General features: G+C 41.8%; 1 protein-coding gene across 1 annotated transcript in view; it reads left to right on the top strand.

The window, feature by feature from the left end:
- The window catches only part of LOC109042976 (discoidin domain-containing receptor 2), a 594,631-nt gene that overhangs the window by 444,070 nt on the left and 129,827 nt on the right, over positions 1-20,734 (top strand). The window contains 1 exon segment of the mRNA XM_019059971.2: positions 1,753-1,859. Within this exon segment, the coding sequence (XP_018915516.2) occupies positions 1,796-1,859 (64 nt within the window). The 5' untranslated portion in view covers positions 1,753-1,795.

Genomic DNA, 20,734 nt, shown 5'->3' with positions numbered 1-20,734 from the left:
TAAATACGTCCAATTCGAATGTGGGATCAAAACCCACAGTTCTCGCAGGAATCCGGTGCATTGTGCGGTGTCCGAGTGTGTTTGGACTCCCGGCCCCACCCTCGGGGGCTCCGCCCCTAGTTATTCACTCCCCCCCCCCTCAGTCCCCCGTCCCCAGCCGCTGATTGTTTTTAATCCACAGCAGCCATGGTTCAGCTTCCACTGAGGTTATTCTAAACACAATGTGCTGTTTTTGTGTCCCTAGCGTGCTCCACTCTGCCGTGTTGAGGGAAAACGCCGTATGTACATCGTAGCAAATATTGCCGAATTTCCTCTGATAAAAAATTATTTTGGAACTATTTTGCACGGATTCATGCTATTTTGTAGTTTCACTCCGTGCACTTGTTTTGTTTCGTAAAATTTATTCACACGCCCAAATTTTTCAAAAAATCAAGAAATACTTCTCAGAAAGAGGATTAGGAATGATCTTTAGGAAAATGCCAGTAATTTTACTGAAAAAGCGCTAGAAAACTTCGTGGTGCAAAACCTCGCGAAGTCAAGGAAATCAAGGAATAAAAAAATTTAAATTCAAGAAAACTTGTCATCCTGTCTAGACTAATCGACTTATTTGGCTTTTTATACAAGATCTAACCAGTGACTGTGCCTTCCATCAGTCAAGAACACTCTCAAATACCCATAATTAAAATTGTTCAAACAGACACGAAATCAAGGAGGGTAGCATCTGTGCTGTACAGCCGTGCCAAGGAAGAACGTCGTATAAACATTCAAGAGTTGCCAAGTTTCCTCCAGTAAAATGTTTATTTTTGAGGAAAGTTGTGAATTTTTTCCCCTGAAATTTTCAGGAACTTTAGGTGAAATTGCGAATAAAATTACCTGAAATATTTGAAGAAAAACATCTGCACATTTTCCCGAGACTTCGTGATTTACCAAAGAAAATTTCGCAACGCCTGAGGGTTCATACCGCGTTTTTCCTTAGCTTGGCCGCGTAGTACTCACGATGAATATACATCGGCAAATACTAATTAAAACAAACCAAATTTCCCTCTTCGTTTTCAACATCAACAAACAGAGATAAACACAAAAATCCCGTCTCAGGAATCGTCTCGCAAAAGTTCTCGCTAGGAGATCCAGCAGCAATCGCCCCGACGACCACACAAACTCACGAACGCGAAAAATAATCTCGCGGTCCAGCTTTTCCGCGGCGGCAGTTTTCCGAAGTGAGAACAGGGGTTGAAAAGCGGGCGAGGTGATTATTTTTCCCGCTCCGGAGAGTCGTCTTCCCGGAGCAATTTGCATATTTATCAGGTGTTTTGTCTTTGCTCCCGGCCCAGGTGCGAGAACCCCCGCCCCCACTCCGGGTTCCGGGGGCTCTTTTACTCTGCCGTGCTAAGGAAAAACGCCGTATGAACCTTCAGGCGTTGCCAAATTTCCTTCGGTAAATAACGAATTTTCTGGAAAATTTGTAAATATTTTTCCTCCAATTTTTCAGATAATTTTGATCGCAATTTCACCTGAAGTTCCTGAAAATTTCAAGGAATAATATTTATAAATTTCCTCAAAAATAAACATTTTATCGAAGGAAATTTGGCAACTCTCGAATGTTCGTACGGCGTTCTTCCTTAGCACGGCAGTACCGGGAAGCCTCCCTAATTGAATTTTATCTTCATTGTCACACCGAGCCCGCACCGGTAGCGGGGCTTGATTACGGTTTCACGCGGCAACCCTCTAATCATCCCTGTGTTTTTGTTGCAGGCAAATGGCGTGAAGGCGTACGTGAAGGTGTCGGTCCGGCAAAATGGGGATGATTCTATGGATGCTGACCACAGTCCTATGGAAGGCGGTTGAAAGTGTCGATCTTTGTAAGTGCTTTTCGTTTTTATTTTTCCTTAGTTTTAGTATTTGGTTTTGCCTTCTACTTTTTCGTTACGTACTCTGTTAAACGTGATCCAAGTGGTTTATTGGTCTGCTGGCTGGAATTGCTAAACAAATAGAGTGAGGATTTTTTTAAACTTCACCAAAATCAGTTTTTCCAATTATTCTGGGCCAAGACGATAGAAATTCCTTCCTTCTTCTAAAATAGAAAATGTTCGACAAAATCAGGTACCGCGAGATATTGTAACACGTGGATTAGATTTGGACTATAAATTGCAATAAGGTTCTACTTCTTCTAGTCCGTGCATAAAAGCATCTATCTGCGTAAGGAAACCAATGACCCTATCTTTTTCCTATGAGGCGTTAGAAATAGTTCCTTATCCTCATATCAAGATGGTGTCAATTTTGATTAACTGTGTTTGGTTACTGTTTCTGGCTCATCCATAAAATCACTAACATTCACGAGACATTAAATAGTTTCTACGTCTTTTCTAAAATGCGATAGAAATACTGCCGTCCTAAGGAATAACGCCGTATGAGCATTCGAATGTTGCCAAATTTCTCTCAGAAAATATCCATTTTTGAAGAAATTTATGAATATTTTTCCTTGAAATTTTCAGACTTTAAAGATTAAACTTGCGAACAAAATGCTCCCGAAAATTGGAGAAGAAATATTCGCACATTACCCGAAAATTCCTTGTTTTTCGAAGGAAATTTGGCAACGCCTGATGGCTCATACGGCGTTCTTCCTCACGCCATAACAGCACTTCCTTATCGCATGATGCACTCAATGTTTCTGATGAGCCAGAAATTGTGATTCCTTATTGCAACATGTAGTCCATATCATCTCCTCCCTGAGGACTCGAAACGCCATCGTGACGAGTTTCGGCCGAATCGGGCTATGGGACCATAATGCGGCGCGGCGGGCGGCCGGCCAGCGAGCAACGCGCACTGGCGCCTACAAACCCAAGTGGATACTTCAAGCATTGCGCAATGCGCGAAGTATCCACTTAGGTTTGAAGGCGCCAGTGCGCGTTCCGCGCTGGCAACACGCCGCTCCGCTCTGTGTTAGGATTGACCGGAGTTCGACACACGCCCAGTAGCACTACAGTGTCAACGCGCCCCGGTTTTACGAACTCGGTCCCACCCCACACGCGAGTCCTCGCGAGTGGGTCGCGTATCCTCACCGTGCGCGAAATACGAGGACATTAAAGATTTAACTGCAGCCCCGCGCCGAGTTTATTCGCCGGCGATTAAACCGATTCGGGTCCACCGACCGGGGCGATTTTTGCGACCAATAAAACCCGCTCGCGTTTCCCCTGATAAAGACGTCCCTTTGATGGCCCTCGGCAGTAAAATATGATCCGAGTCTGACGTCACGAGCGATCGAGTTAGTGAAAGGGCATAACTGCAATGCGAGATGCGCAGTGAGTGATATGGACATTGCGCTTTGTAGTTACGTCTTTTTGTCGAGGTCGGGTCTCGAAGGAGGCTGCCAATAATTTTATTTCCTCGCTGTGGGATGTCGCGGTTGGGTACGTCTCAATCGCAGCTGGGGTATCGGAGCTCCTTCGCCGGGATGTCTCGTTCGTGGACACTTGACCGTCGTTTGAGTACTTGAAAATCGATCTCGGTTTTTATGACTCTCGATACAAAATAGAAGAATAGGAAAGTGTTATATTCCATCAGAAATTGAGAGGAAATCATCGTGAACGAGGCCACCGTTTAATTGTAAGTCAGATCTTGTAGTGAGGAAGAGGAAGAGATGTCCATTCCTATGGGACAAGATCACTGAAAAAACATATATATTAGATTTTACCATACTCTGACACAGTGATCCGACTTCCGAGTATGGTAATTAACAGCAGATTATATGGTAGCATTTACCATATTGCAGTAAAAAATTACCTGAGTTTTGGTGAATACTACTATAATTCTGGTCATTTTCACTAAATAGTATAGTTGTGTAAGAAATCAAGTAGACGTTTAGTGGCCGTTGCCATATTTTGTTTCAGTGATTCGCTTGCGGGTGAAGAACTTTCAGAAACTGTCCAAATCTGCATTCAAATTTACGAAATCTGCCAGTAAAAAGGTCGAATTCTGATTCTACTTTTAATGTTACTGTAACACTTTGTATGTTACTTCAATCAAAACAACAAGATCAGCAGTGGCAAGGCATGAATGATCGATTATCGATATTTCCCCATAAGCTATGGTAAAGAATCAATAATTAAGGTGTTCGTTGCGAACACCCTGTTCATCGATCCTTTTCCATGGTTTTAAATGGTAGATGAATCGATATATCGCAAAGCACGCCACGCCACTGAAGATCAGGATTATGATTTGGATCCTAAAATTATCAGAAATTTTGAGTTCCGACAGAATTGAGATATATGATGCCTGTAGATATATATGAACCCGAAATTTCACTAGAATAAAGAGTTAGTAGAACAAAAATTGTTGCTTTATTGTTGAGCCTATAGAGCTCAAGTGAAAAAAAAAATAATGAAAAATATAATTCTAAGTATAAGGAATAATAGAACGTTCCCTTCCTCCTTCTCCAAATATTGTCGAGTAAGGACACGTTAAACCTCCTTTCCTCTGGCATAACTAAATTAACTGGCTTAGTTCATTTCTGTGAAAGCTGCACTTTTGAGATTTCCCTTTTTCCCTCGAGCATTTTTCAAACATTTCCACGTAGCTTCCCCTTTCGGCGCTGATTATCGGCTTTGGGAGATAAATCAAATCGTCGCACGTAGAGCGGCGGGTAATTCAGACGGCGGCGATAGGTAGAATACCGGGATTGTATTCGCGGTTGCATTCTTGCGCGGGGCATGAATAATTGTAGGCACGTTGAAATACCTTAAAAAGGATCGCGGGATTCCTGGCCGATGTTCGCTTCGCCTTGCTCTTGCATTAATCAGGTCATCGCACCGAGCACGCAGGAGCTCCTCAAAAAGGCACGTATTTAAAACTATTCCTGGCTCACTTGCCAGGTTTTGTGATTATCCGGGATTAGAGTTATTTGCCACTAGAAAAATGCAGCCTTAATCCGCGTGTCAGTCATGAGCCCATGATGCGATCCTGATTTATTTCCGTAGAGAACGAAATTTCACGGAGAAAGTATGCGGCATGGTATAACAGTGTAATCCGCACACTAATACGGACAGTGCAACACCAGGTGAACTCCAGCCCTGGTTATTTTCCCCGTATTTATTGCGTATTGCGTAGTTACGCTTTGAAATCGAGAAAATATGAGGTCAGGGTCCTCAATTTAAGTCATTAAAATGACCTAAGTCGTGTAAATCTCAGCAAAATTTCGGGCAAAAAGTTCGTATTTTGTTTGAGGAACACTTGCAACATGTTGTGAAAACAAGCAACAAGTCGCATTTTGTTCGAAGTTGCTTTGTGTTGTGGGGTGGCTTATTTTCGCGCGCAATTTTGGATACCCCATCGCTGCAAAATATGATTCAAATTCTGCATATGTGTCACAAATTTTGTGTGAATTCCAAAAGAATGTCAGATGAATTTTCTAACTAAATTGGATAGTTTTCATATCACTGTGCAATCCTGGAACTCCAAATAAAGACAAAATAACCAACATTTGTTGTTACTCGAACAAAATCAGGAACTTCCAAGGCAACAGCTATTTTTCTCAGGCCTCTACAGAGACTTACCTTGACGACAGGTGGAAACCTCTTCCAGGTCTTTTTTTTGATGGACCCCCACCTCCCCCTCAACAACAGCTGCCCTTCCCTTCTTACCCACCTCAATGACCCTCCAATGTAAAAATTGCACGAGCCTTTCCGCTAATTTTTTCTGCAAAAATCAATTTCATGAGAAACTATGCCTTGAAAAAAAAAACATCGATACAAAAATAATGGAAATGACAAAAAAATTCCGTTCAAAAACCCTGAAAAGCCACGGGAAAGTCAAAGAATTTCGAAATCCCACCCCCCCCCCCCCCAAAAAAAAAGCCCGTCACCCTGCCTCGTTGACACGACGACGCGGTCATGTTTTCACTTACGTTGGAACCATCTAACATCGATTTATCGAATGACGTCACCTCTAAATTTGTCCATTCTCCACTTATCCGGCAACGTTTTTGAGCACTCTCTTCTCTCTGTACCTCGGGTCCCTGTATGAGTCTGTGTAGCATGCTCGGTATGTCACGGCGCGTCGCACTTTACATTTCGCAATTAGGTATGCGCCGCAGCGGTAATTAGCTCAAAGGGACGAATCGTCGCTCGGGTCAGCGGGAGAATGGGAAAAAAATGACCCGGCTGTTTACGTTTCTGGGTCGCGGAAAACACACCATTGTTCCGTAATACGGTTCCCTTGTTCTGCCGTGCTGAGGAAGAACGCCGTACGAACAGTCGAGGGTTGCCAGATTTCTTTGGATAAAATGTTTATTTGTGAGGAAAATTATCAATATTTTTCCTTAAAATTTTCAGACACTTTAGATCAAATTACGAACAAAATTATCCGAGCAAATGGCAGGAAAATATTCAAAAATTTTCCTGAAAATTAGCGATTTGCCAGCGGAAATTTGGCAACGTCTAAAGACCTTTACCGCGTTTTTCCTTAGCACGGCAGTGTTGTGGTCGGGCACCCAGCGAAGGTGGGATGCAAGGCTCCGAAATGGAAGGGACATGGAACTTGAATACGGAACAATCACACGGCGAAAAAAATCCTTTCCTTTCATGTTGAGAAATTCTCTCGGGCTGACCTCGAGGTCCGCGTATTCACCTAATTTGTCATTATCCAGGCGATACATCGCAAGTAGATGAACTGGACTGCATTTCGAAATCAGGAACTACAATTGCTCGCTCATCCGTAATAACACATTATATGCTTAGGAAAACTAATTGTACATATCGACGGTGAAACTACCGAACCACGTATCTCGGTTTGCGACGTCGCAGACTTCCTGTCATACTTTATTTTTTAAATGAAAAACTACTTAACATTCAGTCTTGAAAATTTCTGTGATTTTTCCTCTTCGTGCGGAGAAAATTCTGTGAAAATTTCAAGGAATGATATTGATTTGGTCTACTTCAAAAAAATAAAATGCGAGCGTAGATTTTTAAACACCGCAAACGAGATACGTGGTTTGGTAGTTTCACCGTCGATATGCTGTTTCTAAACTGAGACAGAAATTGTAGTTCCTAATCGCAAAGTCCGGTCCAATTTGACAGGAATCACTCGATATGTATTCTATAATGTGAAATTCCCTCCCATTTTGGGATTTTCCCTTAGATGCGCAAAAAGCATAAGTAATGCCTTAAAGGCCAATCAAGGTCGACGTTCGTGGTGACCTAAGTAAGGCAATGCCCGAAGCTGGTTATTCAGCCAATCAGCAAACGCCTGGCTTCGTTATTAGAGCTCGTCAAACATATCGTTTCCAACGGGTCTCGGTTTTGGCATTTTTTAGACTTGGTTTCTTTTTCATTCAGGGTTAAAAAAAAAAGAAAAAAAGAAAAAGAAAATCTGAAAAATTCTTTGAATTTTAGTTCACTTTCTACTCGGAATGAATTTGAAAAATGGGTGCCCATCTACAATTGATCATTAAAGATCAATACTAACGCAAGTGGATGCTCTTAAGTAAATTCAACGAAAGGAGTCCATCTACATTAAGAGTGGAGGGAAATGGCCCCTTTTAGAGAGCGAAGTGTTCTTGGGGGTTGGGCCGCGGAGCGGCCAGGGTAGAATCCCTCGGTAATTCGAAAATTGAGGAATGACGTCAAAAATGACGTTATGAAGTCCTCACACGAGTGTTTCGTCGGAACGAGTCCGGAAACACGTCGTTCCAGCGTCCATAACTCCATAGCAAAAAGGTTAATGTGTTTAAAGTTTAACTGCATCAGAGAAAACTACGACTGGCATTTGTGAGGAGGCCGAGTCATTACAGTTTCGCGTGCACGGGCCTAATGTTTCCTCCAATCAGCGACGGGCGCATGCGAGGTCGCAAGAACAACGCATCTCAAATCGATTACGCTACGCAGATACGTGGTTCTTGACACGCCGCGGCAGTGCACGCCATTTCCCGACTGGGAAAGGTCACCTCTCTTCACACCTCACGTGCGGAATCTCGACTGCGTGAGACATGGAGATAAGCGCTGCCATTTACCTGATTGTTGCATAATGAAAAGGTAATGAATTACGTGAATTGAATATGGAAATTGGCAACGCTGAGAAGGGGTTGGGGAAATTAATCGGGCGGAGATGCAGAGATAAGGCACAACTGGGTCAGTATCGGCGCCCCATCGCCTGCGACAGGTGAATTATGGACTTGTCGTCAGTCGTGATTTTCATGTCCGGGTGAAAAAAGTGAGGAAATGCTCTTGTACCTGTCGTGGACTGGTTCAGATTGAGTGCTGGGAACGCTATCTAGAGGTAGAAAGTGTAACTAGATTCCGTGGTCATTCGAATGCATTCTGGTTTGTTTTTCAAATCCGTTGTCTAACTGTCGACACGAAGGTATAAATTCGAGGCTTGAATTGTGAATCCCTACACGAAGTGGAAAAACAGTAGATGTAGCAATGGTATGGTATATACACCACCGGAATTGGTGCATTGCATCGAGTGGTATGTTTGAGCCCATTACAATTTTTATCTATATTGTAACTTTAATGAGCTAGATATTGTAGATCCTAATTGCAAAATATGTTTGGAAATATGTAAGAGTAGTCAAGGCGAACATTTACTTGAATGTTTTCAGATAAAGCAGCAATTCAATTTATCGGCAAAGAGCTCAAGACAGTTTTTTTTCCCTTTTTTTTCAAAAATCGCAAAAATAGTGCCTTTTCGACGAAACTCTCTGTCCACGTCAATTTCGAGAAGATTTTCCTACTTTCTCCTTGCGAGGTATGGTAATGCACCAACTTTGTACATCTCTGAGCCTGAACATCAGGAATAATAGGGAAAATGTAAGGGATTTGACTAAAAATACGTGTTTTTCTACAAAATACTTAGATGATAAGTTATTTTTTCTATACCACATTGGAAAAAAAAAACACTTTGGATCTTGAGTCCAGGCTCTTGAAGACTATGACAAGAAAAAGGACTCTTGATTCAATCAGATTTAAGCTTAAATCAAAAGGGGATCCGCTCAAATTAAGAGGCTTGGTTCTTGATTTAAGCTTAAATCTGATTGATCCAAGAGTATTTTTTCTTGTCGATGTTTTTATGAGTCTGGACTCTAGATTCAATGTGTTTTTTTTTTTTTTCCAGTGCAGTTTAGTTGTTAAGTTGATATGGGTTTTCGCCGTCAAGTTGAAAACGTACTCATATGCTCCTTCAACGTTCCAACTGCGAGAGATCTTGAGGCTAATTCAACTCCAAAATTTTGCGAAAACCTGGCTCAGGAAACATGAAAATCCAGGGACTTGGGTAACAAACCTTGACGAGTAGCTTTTTCCCTGCCGTGCGAATCCGCCTACAAAGTGGAGTGCTTTTAACGCCCCCGCAAAGGTGTCGGAGGGCGAAGATTCGGGGGGCGCGGAATGGCATACACCGAGAGCGCGAATAAATGCATAAACACGCGCGGGATGACGAAGGGACCGGGCCGCCTCCTGGATGTCCCTGATAACACGGCCGGTAATCGTTTTTTACGGCCCCGCAGATTTTTGTTTACACAGTACCCGCTCCGCCCGGTTAAATATCATTTCATAGCCGCCCATTAAAATGTAATGGTGTCAACAAAGCCCTTCCGTGTTTACTCTCGGCTGTAATGGGATTTCCCCTTACTCCTGCTTAGCCGTCGCCCGCGGGATAACGCGAGGACGTTTTTCGCCGAGGTCTTGAAGGCAACATTCTGCCGTGAAAATATGACCCCGATGTAGTGTAGTGTAATGTGTGATGCGATGTGGACTGATCTACTTAATAGATCGGCGTCCGTATATTGCTAGAGAATGTAAATAGAATGCCGTATATTGTAAGGAGAAACGAGAATGGTGGTGGCTACTGTAAAATATGGACCGTTTAGTTGTTTATGATCCTCTGTAAGTCTTTAAGTCGGTATTCATTAGACCCCCAATAGTGTTAATCTTTCGTTCATTAGATCTGCTGAGCACATGAATATTACCACCAGGAGCTTATCGCTGGCTACCAGATTTTCTGTGCATTTGTTAAGTCTGGAGAGTCTATCACTAACCGCCATTTTTCATTTTCTGTGTGTTTCTACTGACCAAACCGAGCAGAACTTCATAAGTATGCCTACTCTCTTATTCTGTTGGGAAAGCTAGATAGTCAATCTTGATGAGAATTGTAAAAATTACTCACTGTTAGGTAGGTTACCATACTCTAAAACGATCAATTGATCTGTTTTTCTATGGTCCATACATGTAATGGACTATAATGACATAAAAGTGTTTTCTAAGAAATACAGTGCTAACGACTAAAAAATTGCTTCATGTGACCTACGTCAACTAGTTTTGTTGTTAAATTGTGAATAGCGAGACTCAGTTTTGTAATAATGCAAAACTAGTTGTATGAAGGCAGCAGGTGAATCTATAGACTCCACATACATATACATACGTATGTAAATCCTCTCTATGTCACTTGATGGTGACACAGAGAGATGATTATCAGGTCGCCTTCAAACAGGCGAGTAGGCAAAACTACATCTTCGGCGTTTAAATAGTCGCATTTTTTTAATACCTTCTTGCTGCTTAACTCAAATGAAGGGGCACTCTATCGTTTTGAACCTTTGAAACCCACGTTCTATGATGCACGTAGCGTTGCTCGCCTTCATGCAGACGTTTAGGCAAAAACAGATCCGAGACGTCGAAATAGTTGCTCTCCTTCGCATCGATCGATCCTGATAATTCCAGATTTTTTAAAACAATCCGTTATTTTCATCCCAAAGGATTTTTCAACTGGCCAAAGAAAGTGCTAGAGCTCATAAACCATCGTAGGTTCCACATTTTCGCAGATTTTTTTTTTTTTTTTTTTTTTTTGTTCCTCCAGTGTGTAGGATTGTGAATGTCTGACGCACGTACCCGGAACGCCACTTTTTCCCGTGAGTTTGTGCGTATCCTGAAGGAGGAAGGCGAGAAGAGACGGACGAGAGGAACGCAAAGTGGGGGAGACGAGTGATGAAGCGCGGAGGGAGCGAAAAAAATTAAAGCATATCTGGTGGAGCATAAATCTCAAGAGCGGGGAGGCTCCGAAGAGGGGGCTCCAGTCCCGCATGCTGGGGCTCCGTTCAAGAGCGGGATGCGTCCAAACACCGTTGCCAAATTATCTACATAGACCAAAGCTGACGTGACGTCGTTTTTTCGCCACCTCCAAGAGCATATCCCTATTTTCACCTACACCCTACGGACTGGTTTTTGAAATCTATAGACAAAGCGATAGACAAAGAAGGCAGTGGGAATATGGGGCAATCATATTGGTCGAAACATCCCCGTTTCCCCCCTAAATCCTGCGGACTGACTTTTGAAATCTATAGACAAAGCGATAGACAAAGAAGGCATTGGAAGTATGGGGCATGGTTGAAACGGGTGGCTCTTGTAGACTAACGGGGTAAATGATGGACCAACTGTGGGGACTCTAGTTAGTGGGTTGCTGTTGGTCACTCCATTATTTATCATATCCTTTGTCCAATGCAACCGTCACCCCTTTCCACCAATAGGGTCGCTTCATTTGCCGTATGTCTTCTCTATATATCACTTCGTTTATCAATGCCAATAATCAGCACGCTGAAAAGCATGGAGTTATATGGAGGACAGGGCTCACGTTTAAATTGAAGTACGCCCTTGTTCACGTGGAAGACGTTTTTTAGGGATTTGAACCGGTATCGATTAAATTAATCGAATGAACCAAAATTTGACTTCATTTAATGACACTAGTAAGAATTAATTGATAACTATCATGTGTAGTAGGTCTGACTTAGTCCATTAGGTTATCGAGTGAATAGGGTCATCAATCAGTATTATAGCTAGTATTTCCCAGCTGTGATGCGAGCGAGAGGCTAGACGATTTCCCTTGCCCCTGAGTTTTTGGAAGGTGTGAAACATTATCAAATTGTCAGCCCAGCTGCTTTTTGTACAGCGGTCTTGTAGCACATCATTCGTTCTCTTCGAAACCTGGATATTCTGCATCTTTGGGAGTAAATGATCAATTTTATTAGGCTTGGTAATTCTCTCACTTAAAAGCTGATATCCTCTTCAAGCATCTAGTTCCCTTTCCCCGAATGAAATGACCCTCTGTGGAGCTTCAGCAACCCTGTATAAATCACCAGGCGCCCGAAGGGTTCTGAAAACAGAAGAATTGGAAAACTGAAGGTAATCTGAAATATTTTCCCGATTCCACGCATTTAAACGAAGATTGGGGAAAAGTATCTCAATGCGGTTTCCTCAAAAGCTACCCCAAATACGGCGTCCCAAAATACTTTCAGCTCAGGAAGGAAATTTTCAGAATGTGTATGATTCATAGCAGTTCAGAAAATTAGATTTGTTACAACTCAAGACATCTCCCAAAAACCATTTCAATGATATGTAATGCACCTGAGAAGAAAACTACGGACAATGATAATAGCACGAGCTGCAGCCCGACACAATCGACCCCGAAAAGAAGACATGCTTTGAACGCGCCACAATTCGTCGCTCATCCCCCGACGTGAAGACGTATCTCGATTTTCGTGCGAGCTCCAGAAAGCATGGGTATATATGTAAAACATGGCTCCCGTGAAAATCGCGATACACCTTTACACCAAATGGATTGCATTTTGCAACAAGGAACCAGGAGCATTGCAATGTTGCTAAGATTGTGCAACTTCACCCATTGCAATATAACAATTTATATCCTGAAATAATGTGAAATTTCCATGGTAATTTTTGTCCTAAATTTACAGTTTTTAGCGAGTTAAATAGAAACTGTTAAAAGATAATTAGGTATTCCTTCCAAGAAAAAAGGAGCTGCACAATCTTAGCAATATTGTAATGCTCCTGGTTCCTTTTTGCAAAATGCAATCCAAATGAGCAACTAATTCACACTTCTGCAATGGGGAAAAACCCTTTTTTCCGGACGATTTGACAACGCGGCGGGCGAGTCGCGGGGGCCGCGGTAGGGATAAAGGAGCAGGTGAAGGCATTACGGAGCCGCGCCCGAATTTGCACGCGCAGTTACTTCGGAAAGTGCGTATAATGAGAAGATAGCGGAAGTCGTTATTCGGGAATAATCAAATTACCCGTCATACGACGTAAAGTATTATGATTTTGATGTACGCTAACTCCGTAAGTACTCTCCGCTCAATTTCACCCCCCTCCCACCCTCTCGACCTCTCGAGCCGCAAGCGCGGGCCTCCGGTATCGCTCGGCTACAATTTATATTAATTAAACTTTGGAGAGCGTTCAAGTTCGCGCGTTTTTCCAGTTCGCTCTGCAGGAATCGGCCCTCGATTCGCTCTCGCGATGCGGTTCTCGTCGAGAAAATACGACGCGAGGTTCTGAGCCTTGCGTGCGAAAGGTGGATCAGAACTGATTCGTGATGATTGAAAAGGAGCCAATGGCGGTTTGGATCCGGCGGGCGTTACGTGTAACGTCCAGGGTGGTCGCAATTAGGGAAAAATTATGCACTGAGAAAAAATTTTCAGTGCATTCTCGGGCGAAAGTTCGCGTTGAGTCAACCGGAACTCACAAGTCGTCTCTTTGAAATAAACGATATTTTGGCAATTGGGCACTACAATTTTAGGCGCATTCATGAAAGCGCCCATCTGAATAAGGGAAGTTACGACACTAATGCTGTATCTAACATGAGCCAGAAATTGTAGTTCCCAATTGAAGCGCTGGGTGTAGAAAAGGCAGTTCTTGGTTTAGTTGCGGTGTTTCAAAATCTTCGCTAACGTTTCATCTATTATGATGAAAGCAAATCTATGGAATCTGCTGTAACTTTTACTGAATATTTTTTATGATTTTGCAATGTTGAAACGGTGAAATTTTAGAAAATTCAGGCACTAGTTTCCTCTCAAAAATATAAAACAGCGGTGGAGATTCTGAAAAACCGCAACCTAGAAATGCCCTTTCTGCACTGAACGCCTCAATAGCAAAATGCATAAATAGTCCTAATAACAAAAATATCGTTTGAAACGAGAAGTTTTACCCGATATCTCGACGAAAATTCTCCGCCGGGAAGTATTAATTGGCATTTCTACTGATCCAATAGAGCATTTTTCTCCGTGCGGCTCTGAGAAAACCTGTAATAGTCAGGGGGAAAAATTATTCAAATGCTGGAAAAACGCGTCTATGGAAAGAGCGATGTTTTTCATGTCTTATCTTAAAATGTACACCGTTCAAAATCTGAGGAAACACAATGCGGCTGGCGTTAAACGTATATTAGCGCCTGCAAGACTTCAGGAATACTTCACACATTGTGCTAAACAGCACAGTCGGCAGCAGTACGGTCGGCATAAGGCCTATATTAGTGCCTACAAGACTGCATGGATACTTCTCGCATTGCGCCGATCGCAGTGCAGTCACGCAGTCGTTCAGTTGGTGTGAAACGCATATTAGCGCATACAAGACTCTAGGAATGCGGTAGGACTGCGTGTCATCATTCTTGACTTTCTGCTCTAGTTCATTTTGCTTTTCAACATTTCTTCGAAATTGCCAATAAACAGAAAATTTTACTCCTAAATACAAGTAACATCTGACAACTGATAGCCCATAGGCGAGGGAGCCCGACTAATTTGAATATGAAATTAATTTAAACACAGAAGGGACAGAAATGGATTTGCCAGGGGAGAAAAAGATGCGATTTCCGAAATAATTGCATTTTGTCACCGCATAAATTCGCACGCTGATAATTCTAATGACGCTTTTGCTAACGTATTCAAATTGCAAAAATGCGGGGGGAAAGATTAAACAAACCATGCAACTCCTTCATGCCACCCCAGGGATTGTAGAATGTATGAATCCATTGTAGTATGGTATATGAATTGAACAGTTTGCTCTTTTGCAAACAAAATCCCGCATCGATGTGGTGGTTAATATGTTTATTACTACGACTATTTTAGAACAGGGAGTAAACATTTCTCGCTGAGGCAATCGTTGTTGCACGAATATTCGTGAAAAGAAAACATGGGAAAGCCGATTCGCGTCAGAGTGAAAACTGCATCTTTCTCGGATAACCGCGGCAATTTTTAACCGAAGAGAGAATAATTAGAAAAAGAGTGAATTCAATTCGACAACAAAAAGATTCCCTCTCTATGTACGGGTGATTTCTTCTTTACGATACATTCAAGAATATTTTTGTTCTGATAAATCCATTTTTTCATCACTTCAAAATACTTTTTAGAAAAATGGGGTTTTCAAACGGGAAGGCTACCATGAAAATAGGGGAGGCCAGGAAATTTCTTGCTCCTGTCATTGAATGTGCGTCAGAGCGTCCTCTGAACTTAAAAGCTGGCAGTAGTGCTCGAAAGCTGTCTAAAAATTACGTCGAACTCAGGGGGTCCAAGTCAAACATGAAATATTACGCATAGCTGATAATCCTCGCTTTTAAAGAATGTATGTGTGTGAAAGAGAAATTAAAAGCAGTAAAAGTCGAACACTCTCCTTCTCAAAAATTGAAGGGCACTTTACTTTATTTCAAAGAGAAATAGAAGGGGCCAAAGATGTTCGCCCAGTGTCCAAGGGGGAGGGGGGTGTCGTAATCGAAAAAAATGCCTGACGTAATTTATGGACGACCCCCTAGTAGTCGCAGAACGCAACCGGAATCACGCAACGTGTCTTGCTGAGCAATTGGCTCTACGAATCGAGTGGTGGTCTCTTAAACCATAAAAATTCACCCGTCCAAATCGATCAACCAATATTGCATTGCTCTGATTTTGTTGCTCATTTTATTCCCACCCCCGAGCTCGCTACTGCTTATGGTTTTATTCGCTCGCCAATCCTCCTTTTATGACTTTTTTTCTTTTCCCTTCTTTTTCATGTCGAATGATTTTTATAGTTTTTTTAAACCGTCACGATCACCGAGGAAGGAAAAACTCGTGCAGGATGCGGTGGCATCCTCGGGAGCATTCCGGAAAATATGTTTGGCTTAATAATCATAATTTTTTATCCAAACTGTTGAGTACTTTCTTGTTCCTCTTCTCAAGTCCCTCAACTTAGGTACTTCTTGACTTTTCTGCCCTATTTTTGATTTTTTTCGATAATTCGCTTTGAAAAACGTAACTCTTTCATGTGTAGGCGCAATATCCTCTTTGATGATCATGGTCCTAAGAATTTAAAGTAATAATTAATTAGATTGCATTAATCAGTAAACTTTTAAGACGCTTAAAAATTACTTTGACAAGTTGTGCTTACATATTCATATAACTTTAAAATACTAGAATATCTTACTGTTAGAGTGTTTGAACCTCCACAGTAGAAATTACCTCCTTCCTTCGTTAATTTCTCCATGTATCTATCCCCCGTCCTTCAATCGGAAGAATAACTGGCATTATCACAACCAAGCAAAATCCGCCCCGTTTCCTCGAAATTTTTTCGTTGGGCGAACGGAAGTACTCATTGTGTCAAGGGAGCCACTTATCGTGCCTTGTGGCACAACCTGACACAAGTACACGCGCACACTCAATTTAAAATAGACAGTACCTTTTCTTCCGATAAGTACAAATAATATATTGCTAAGAACCTCTATCCTGCACTCAAAAAAAAGAAATGTTACTTTAAGCTTGAGCAAGCTTGATTCAGCATGACGGGCGTCTTAAAAACGGGTACAAGCTTACAGCATGTTACGGGAACATAATCAAAAATGTTGAAGAAACATGATAGCCGTCATGTTAAATCAACATGACTGTCGTCACGTTGACTTAACATGCTGTCGTGTTGATTTAACATGACAATCATGTTGATTTAACATGACAATCATGTTGATATACGAGTACGTCAAATGCTACAAATTAAAATAAATTACGTTATTTTTATGAAAATTGAATCGCATTTTAATGTAGTTATACTTCCGGTACTACTCTCAACCCAGAATCATCCCATCCGACCTATCAAATTTTTCCGACTTTTTCGGGATTTGAACGCGGGACCTACCTATTACAAGCGGAGTGTTCTACCAACCGAGCCATCCGGGCTTATGGTTCCAAAGGACGAATTTTAAGTGTTTCCATATCCCACTGAATTACTTTTTCCTTTTTTTGCCGTCTAAGTTGTGTGAAATGCATACCGCATCAGATTGTTAGGTTTTTCCTTTTTTCCATTCACTATTTACGAAAAGGAATTTACATTATGCACCATATAAAAATTAACAATTTATCACGAACTATTTTTTTCTCCTCCAACAACGATGTTCACTTCCTTCAGTGTTTACGATTGTCATTTTTATTCTTATTTTATATCATGATAATAATTAATAATTAATAATATAAATAAATCAAACATTGAAAATAAAAAATATAATCAAATAATTAGAAACGTATGATTCTAAGAGCTTTAACCACACGAGCGAAAATGTTTTTGAACGAATAATAATAAACTATCATCAACTTAAAAGTAATTCTTTTTGTTTCATGTGTAAGTATTATTACCATATTACCATTTATTTATTGTCATGGTGAGCGTTAATACCGTTATTCGAGTCGATTTATTTTGTTTCCGAAAGTGTCTCAATTGTGTTTTTACCTTTATCAATTGGGTATCCAGAAATTTTTTTAAGTAAATACTTTGGGACGTATTTCTTAAGAGACTTTTTCAGAATGTACCAACGAATGGTTTGAAAAGAGTAATAGTACCAGTTCTCTGAATAAAAAGTAGGTACGCTATTTTTAATTTGAACGTTACTCGCTGTGAGTAGACAATCTTGTCTAAGTGTCAAGACTATCGAGTCAGGTGGCTTAGATGTCTAGCTTATGAAACGAAATCATGAATGGAGGGAGGGGGAGGGAGGGGGAGGGAGATGAGGAGGAGGAGGGAGATGAGGAGAACACGCCATCCCCCTTTTCAGTACGTAGATGATGTTTCAAGAGCACCACGGTACTCCTGAAACAATATGAAAGCAAATGGTAACATAACACTGCATATGCTAATTCAACAAAATGTTAATGTTCTTTCAACCAAAGGAATGGTAAAACAACATGTGTAATGCAGTTTCAGTCTGACATAATGCTAAATTTACATGAATTTGGTTGAATTAACATGCGTAATGTTACTCGAATATTACCGTCATGTTGATTCAACATGACAGGTAGAAGCATTCTCGGTCATGTTGATTCAACATGACGGCAAATGTAGAATTAAGTCAAACCATGTTGGGTTACGGGGAGTGCAGCCTATATCAACATAATTTCTGTGATGTCATTTCAACATGGCGGTTAATGCTACTTCGACATTTCCTTTTTTTTGAGTGTGCCTGCAACAGCAGAAGTTGCATTTTCACGATCTAGAAACATTTCGTTGGGGCAAAGACACTTGCGTCGCAACATGGCAACTTTCTTCGTCCTAACTACATTTACACGGAGAAAAAAACTTCGTGCGTGGGATCCGAAGTTGAGGTCATATGGATCTCTGAAGTTTTCTGATCACGTATCTATAAAAACTTGAGGTCCAGCTGCCGAAGTTCGGGTCAGACGTCTGAAGTACTTCGATATATATACCGAAGGGATCGGGTCACACATCTGAAGTACTCCGGCACATCATACCGAAGTGCCTCGGTGTCTGTCTGACCCGAACTTCGGCAGCTCAACCTCAAGTTTTCGGATGCGTGATCAGAAAACTTCACAGATCCATATGACCTCAACTTCGGGTTCCATGCACGAAGTTTTTTTCTCCGTGTACATGACAAACTCTTTCGTTTTCTTGACGCAACGGAGTTTTCCCGCGGTACACCTCAATAAATCAATTTTTCTCATAATTTATCCAAATTATCCACTAAAAACGCATGTATTGGCAACACCGGAGCCCATCCCGCGGAGCCGAAACCATAACATCCCCTCGGCTCCTAGTCGACTAACACAGTTGTCGTGTTTAATTGAATATCTATGTGCTAGTGATTAAGCACTTTGCGGGGCGATACGCCCGTTTATATTATCTCGTCGTCCGCGCCCTCTTAAGCGGTCTCTTGCTGCGCCGACCGCCCCCAGATAGTCATCCTCGGCCAGGGGCGCCACCCTCACCGACCCCGCTCCTATCTTCCACCCCCGTTCGATTTAAAATTAGACCGAAGCGGCGGCACTGCCATAAGGGTGGTCATTCATTGGATTAGCTTCGGAGCACTATGACCTGCCCGCCCCCGCATTGCGACCCTCGCCAGTTCGAGGGGATGTTCATTTTGATTTAATTTTTTTGGCTATTATGCGGGTGAAATTGTGTTGCGGCTCGCTGTGCGAGCGTTTGGAGTTGGATAGCTGTACGTAGCGTTATATTGCGGTGGTCTCTTTAATGAGCTTTGTACAATTGAGCCTCCGCTTAAAACAAGGGAAGTTAGTGAGTTAGACTTTAGCTTGCCCAGCCTGAGCTCTGAGACATTTCTGATAATTTTCCTCTGGCAGGGACTTTTTAAAGACATTACATTGTAGCACATTTGCAATTTCAACCCAACTGAGTAAAAATAAGTTTTCTTGTGTAATTTTCATTCAATATATCAAGTGAAACAAATACAGACAGGCACTTCCATGCTCATTTCGATACAGCTTGCGTTTAATATAGCGCAAGTAACGTTCCAAATACCGGGTATACTCAATAAAATTACTGAAAAATAATTATCTTGGATCCTATGTGCAGATTCAGTACAAATTTGACATGAATAATACTCATGATTCAATCGGCTCTTTGCTTGAATCGAGGGCCAAGCCTCTTTATTTATGTGGATTTCCTCTTGATCTAAGAAAAAATCCGATTGAATCAAGAGTATTTTTTTGTGCATGGTCAAATACTTTAAGATTTTGGACTCTAGATCCAAGAAACTGTTTTTTCCCCTGTGAACCGTGGACATGGGTTCCTTTGTCAGGGTGTCTACAAGTCCGGGAAAAGTACTGATTTTTTAAGAGCGGTCCGGAAGTACAGAAAAAGTGCGGAAATTCCACAAGAGGGTCCGGAATTTTTTCATTTTTCCGTCATTTTTGTCGAAATTCGAGCGAGGAATTCAAATTTTTGATAATTTTCGAATTTTGTCAAATGAATGTACTGAAAAAGTACCGAATTTTTCTGTTGAAAAGGTACTGAATTTCTTGGAATCGTACTGAAATAGTACCGTAAAAGTACTGATTTTTGGCCAGCCTGTTTTAGTGGACGCCATGTTTAGGTATTTCCTCCCATACTTACCGAAATTTTATGATATTTTTTCCTCCAAGCAAGGTCATAAAATGAGAGTGTAAAAATAAACAGCGAATGCATGAAGAACAAAAGGGTAAATCATAAGGTTAAGAATCGAAGCAAGTTCACGATCTCATGATCCCGCACGAGTCTCGCGCGCTGTTCGGGATCGAACGGGGAGGAAATTAAAGCCGACAGCGAAAAGCGCCTACAATCCGCGCAAAGACAAACGCAGAAACTCGCTAAGGCGAGAACAAGCAGTTCACGATAAACCGGCCCAAGGGTTGCGGGGGTGCAGCAGGGACCGAGAGCGCTCTCGAGAGCGGAGCGAAGAGCGACTCTTTTAGTCGCTTCCGCTCGCGAGCGGTTGCCCGAAAATGCCTTTCTAAAACTCCCTGAGAGTGAATAAGCAGCAGTACAGGTATAAGTTTGCTCTTTGCCTCTGGGCATAAAGAGTTTGCTCGCGAACGGGCGAAGAGCGCTCTTCAGAAGCAAATATCTTCGATACTCTCCATTGTGTAAAGGCTTGCTAATCCTTTGTCCCCTCCCTATTGTCCACCCTCCAGATCCGTCACCTTGCTATGCGCGCGCTAATCACC

The sequence above is a fragment of the Bemisia tabaci genome, chromosome 6 (assembly GCF_918797505.1).
Source record: "Bemisia tabaci chromosome 6, PGI_BMITA_v3".
NCBI classification, from domain to species: Eukaryota; Metazoa; Arthropoda; class Insecta; order Hemiptera; family Aleyrodidae; genus Bemisia; species Bemisia tabaci.
This window is presented reverse-complemented; position numbering and strand designations above follow the sequence as displayed.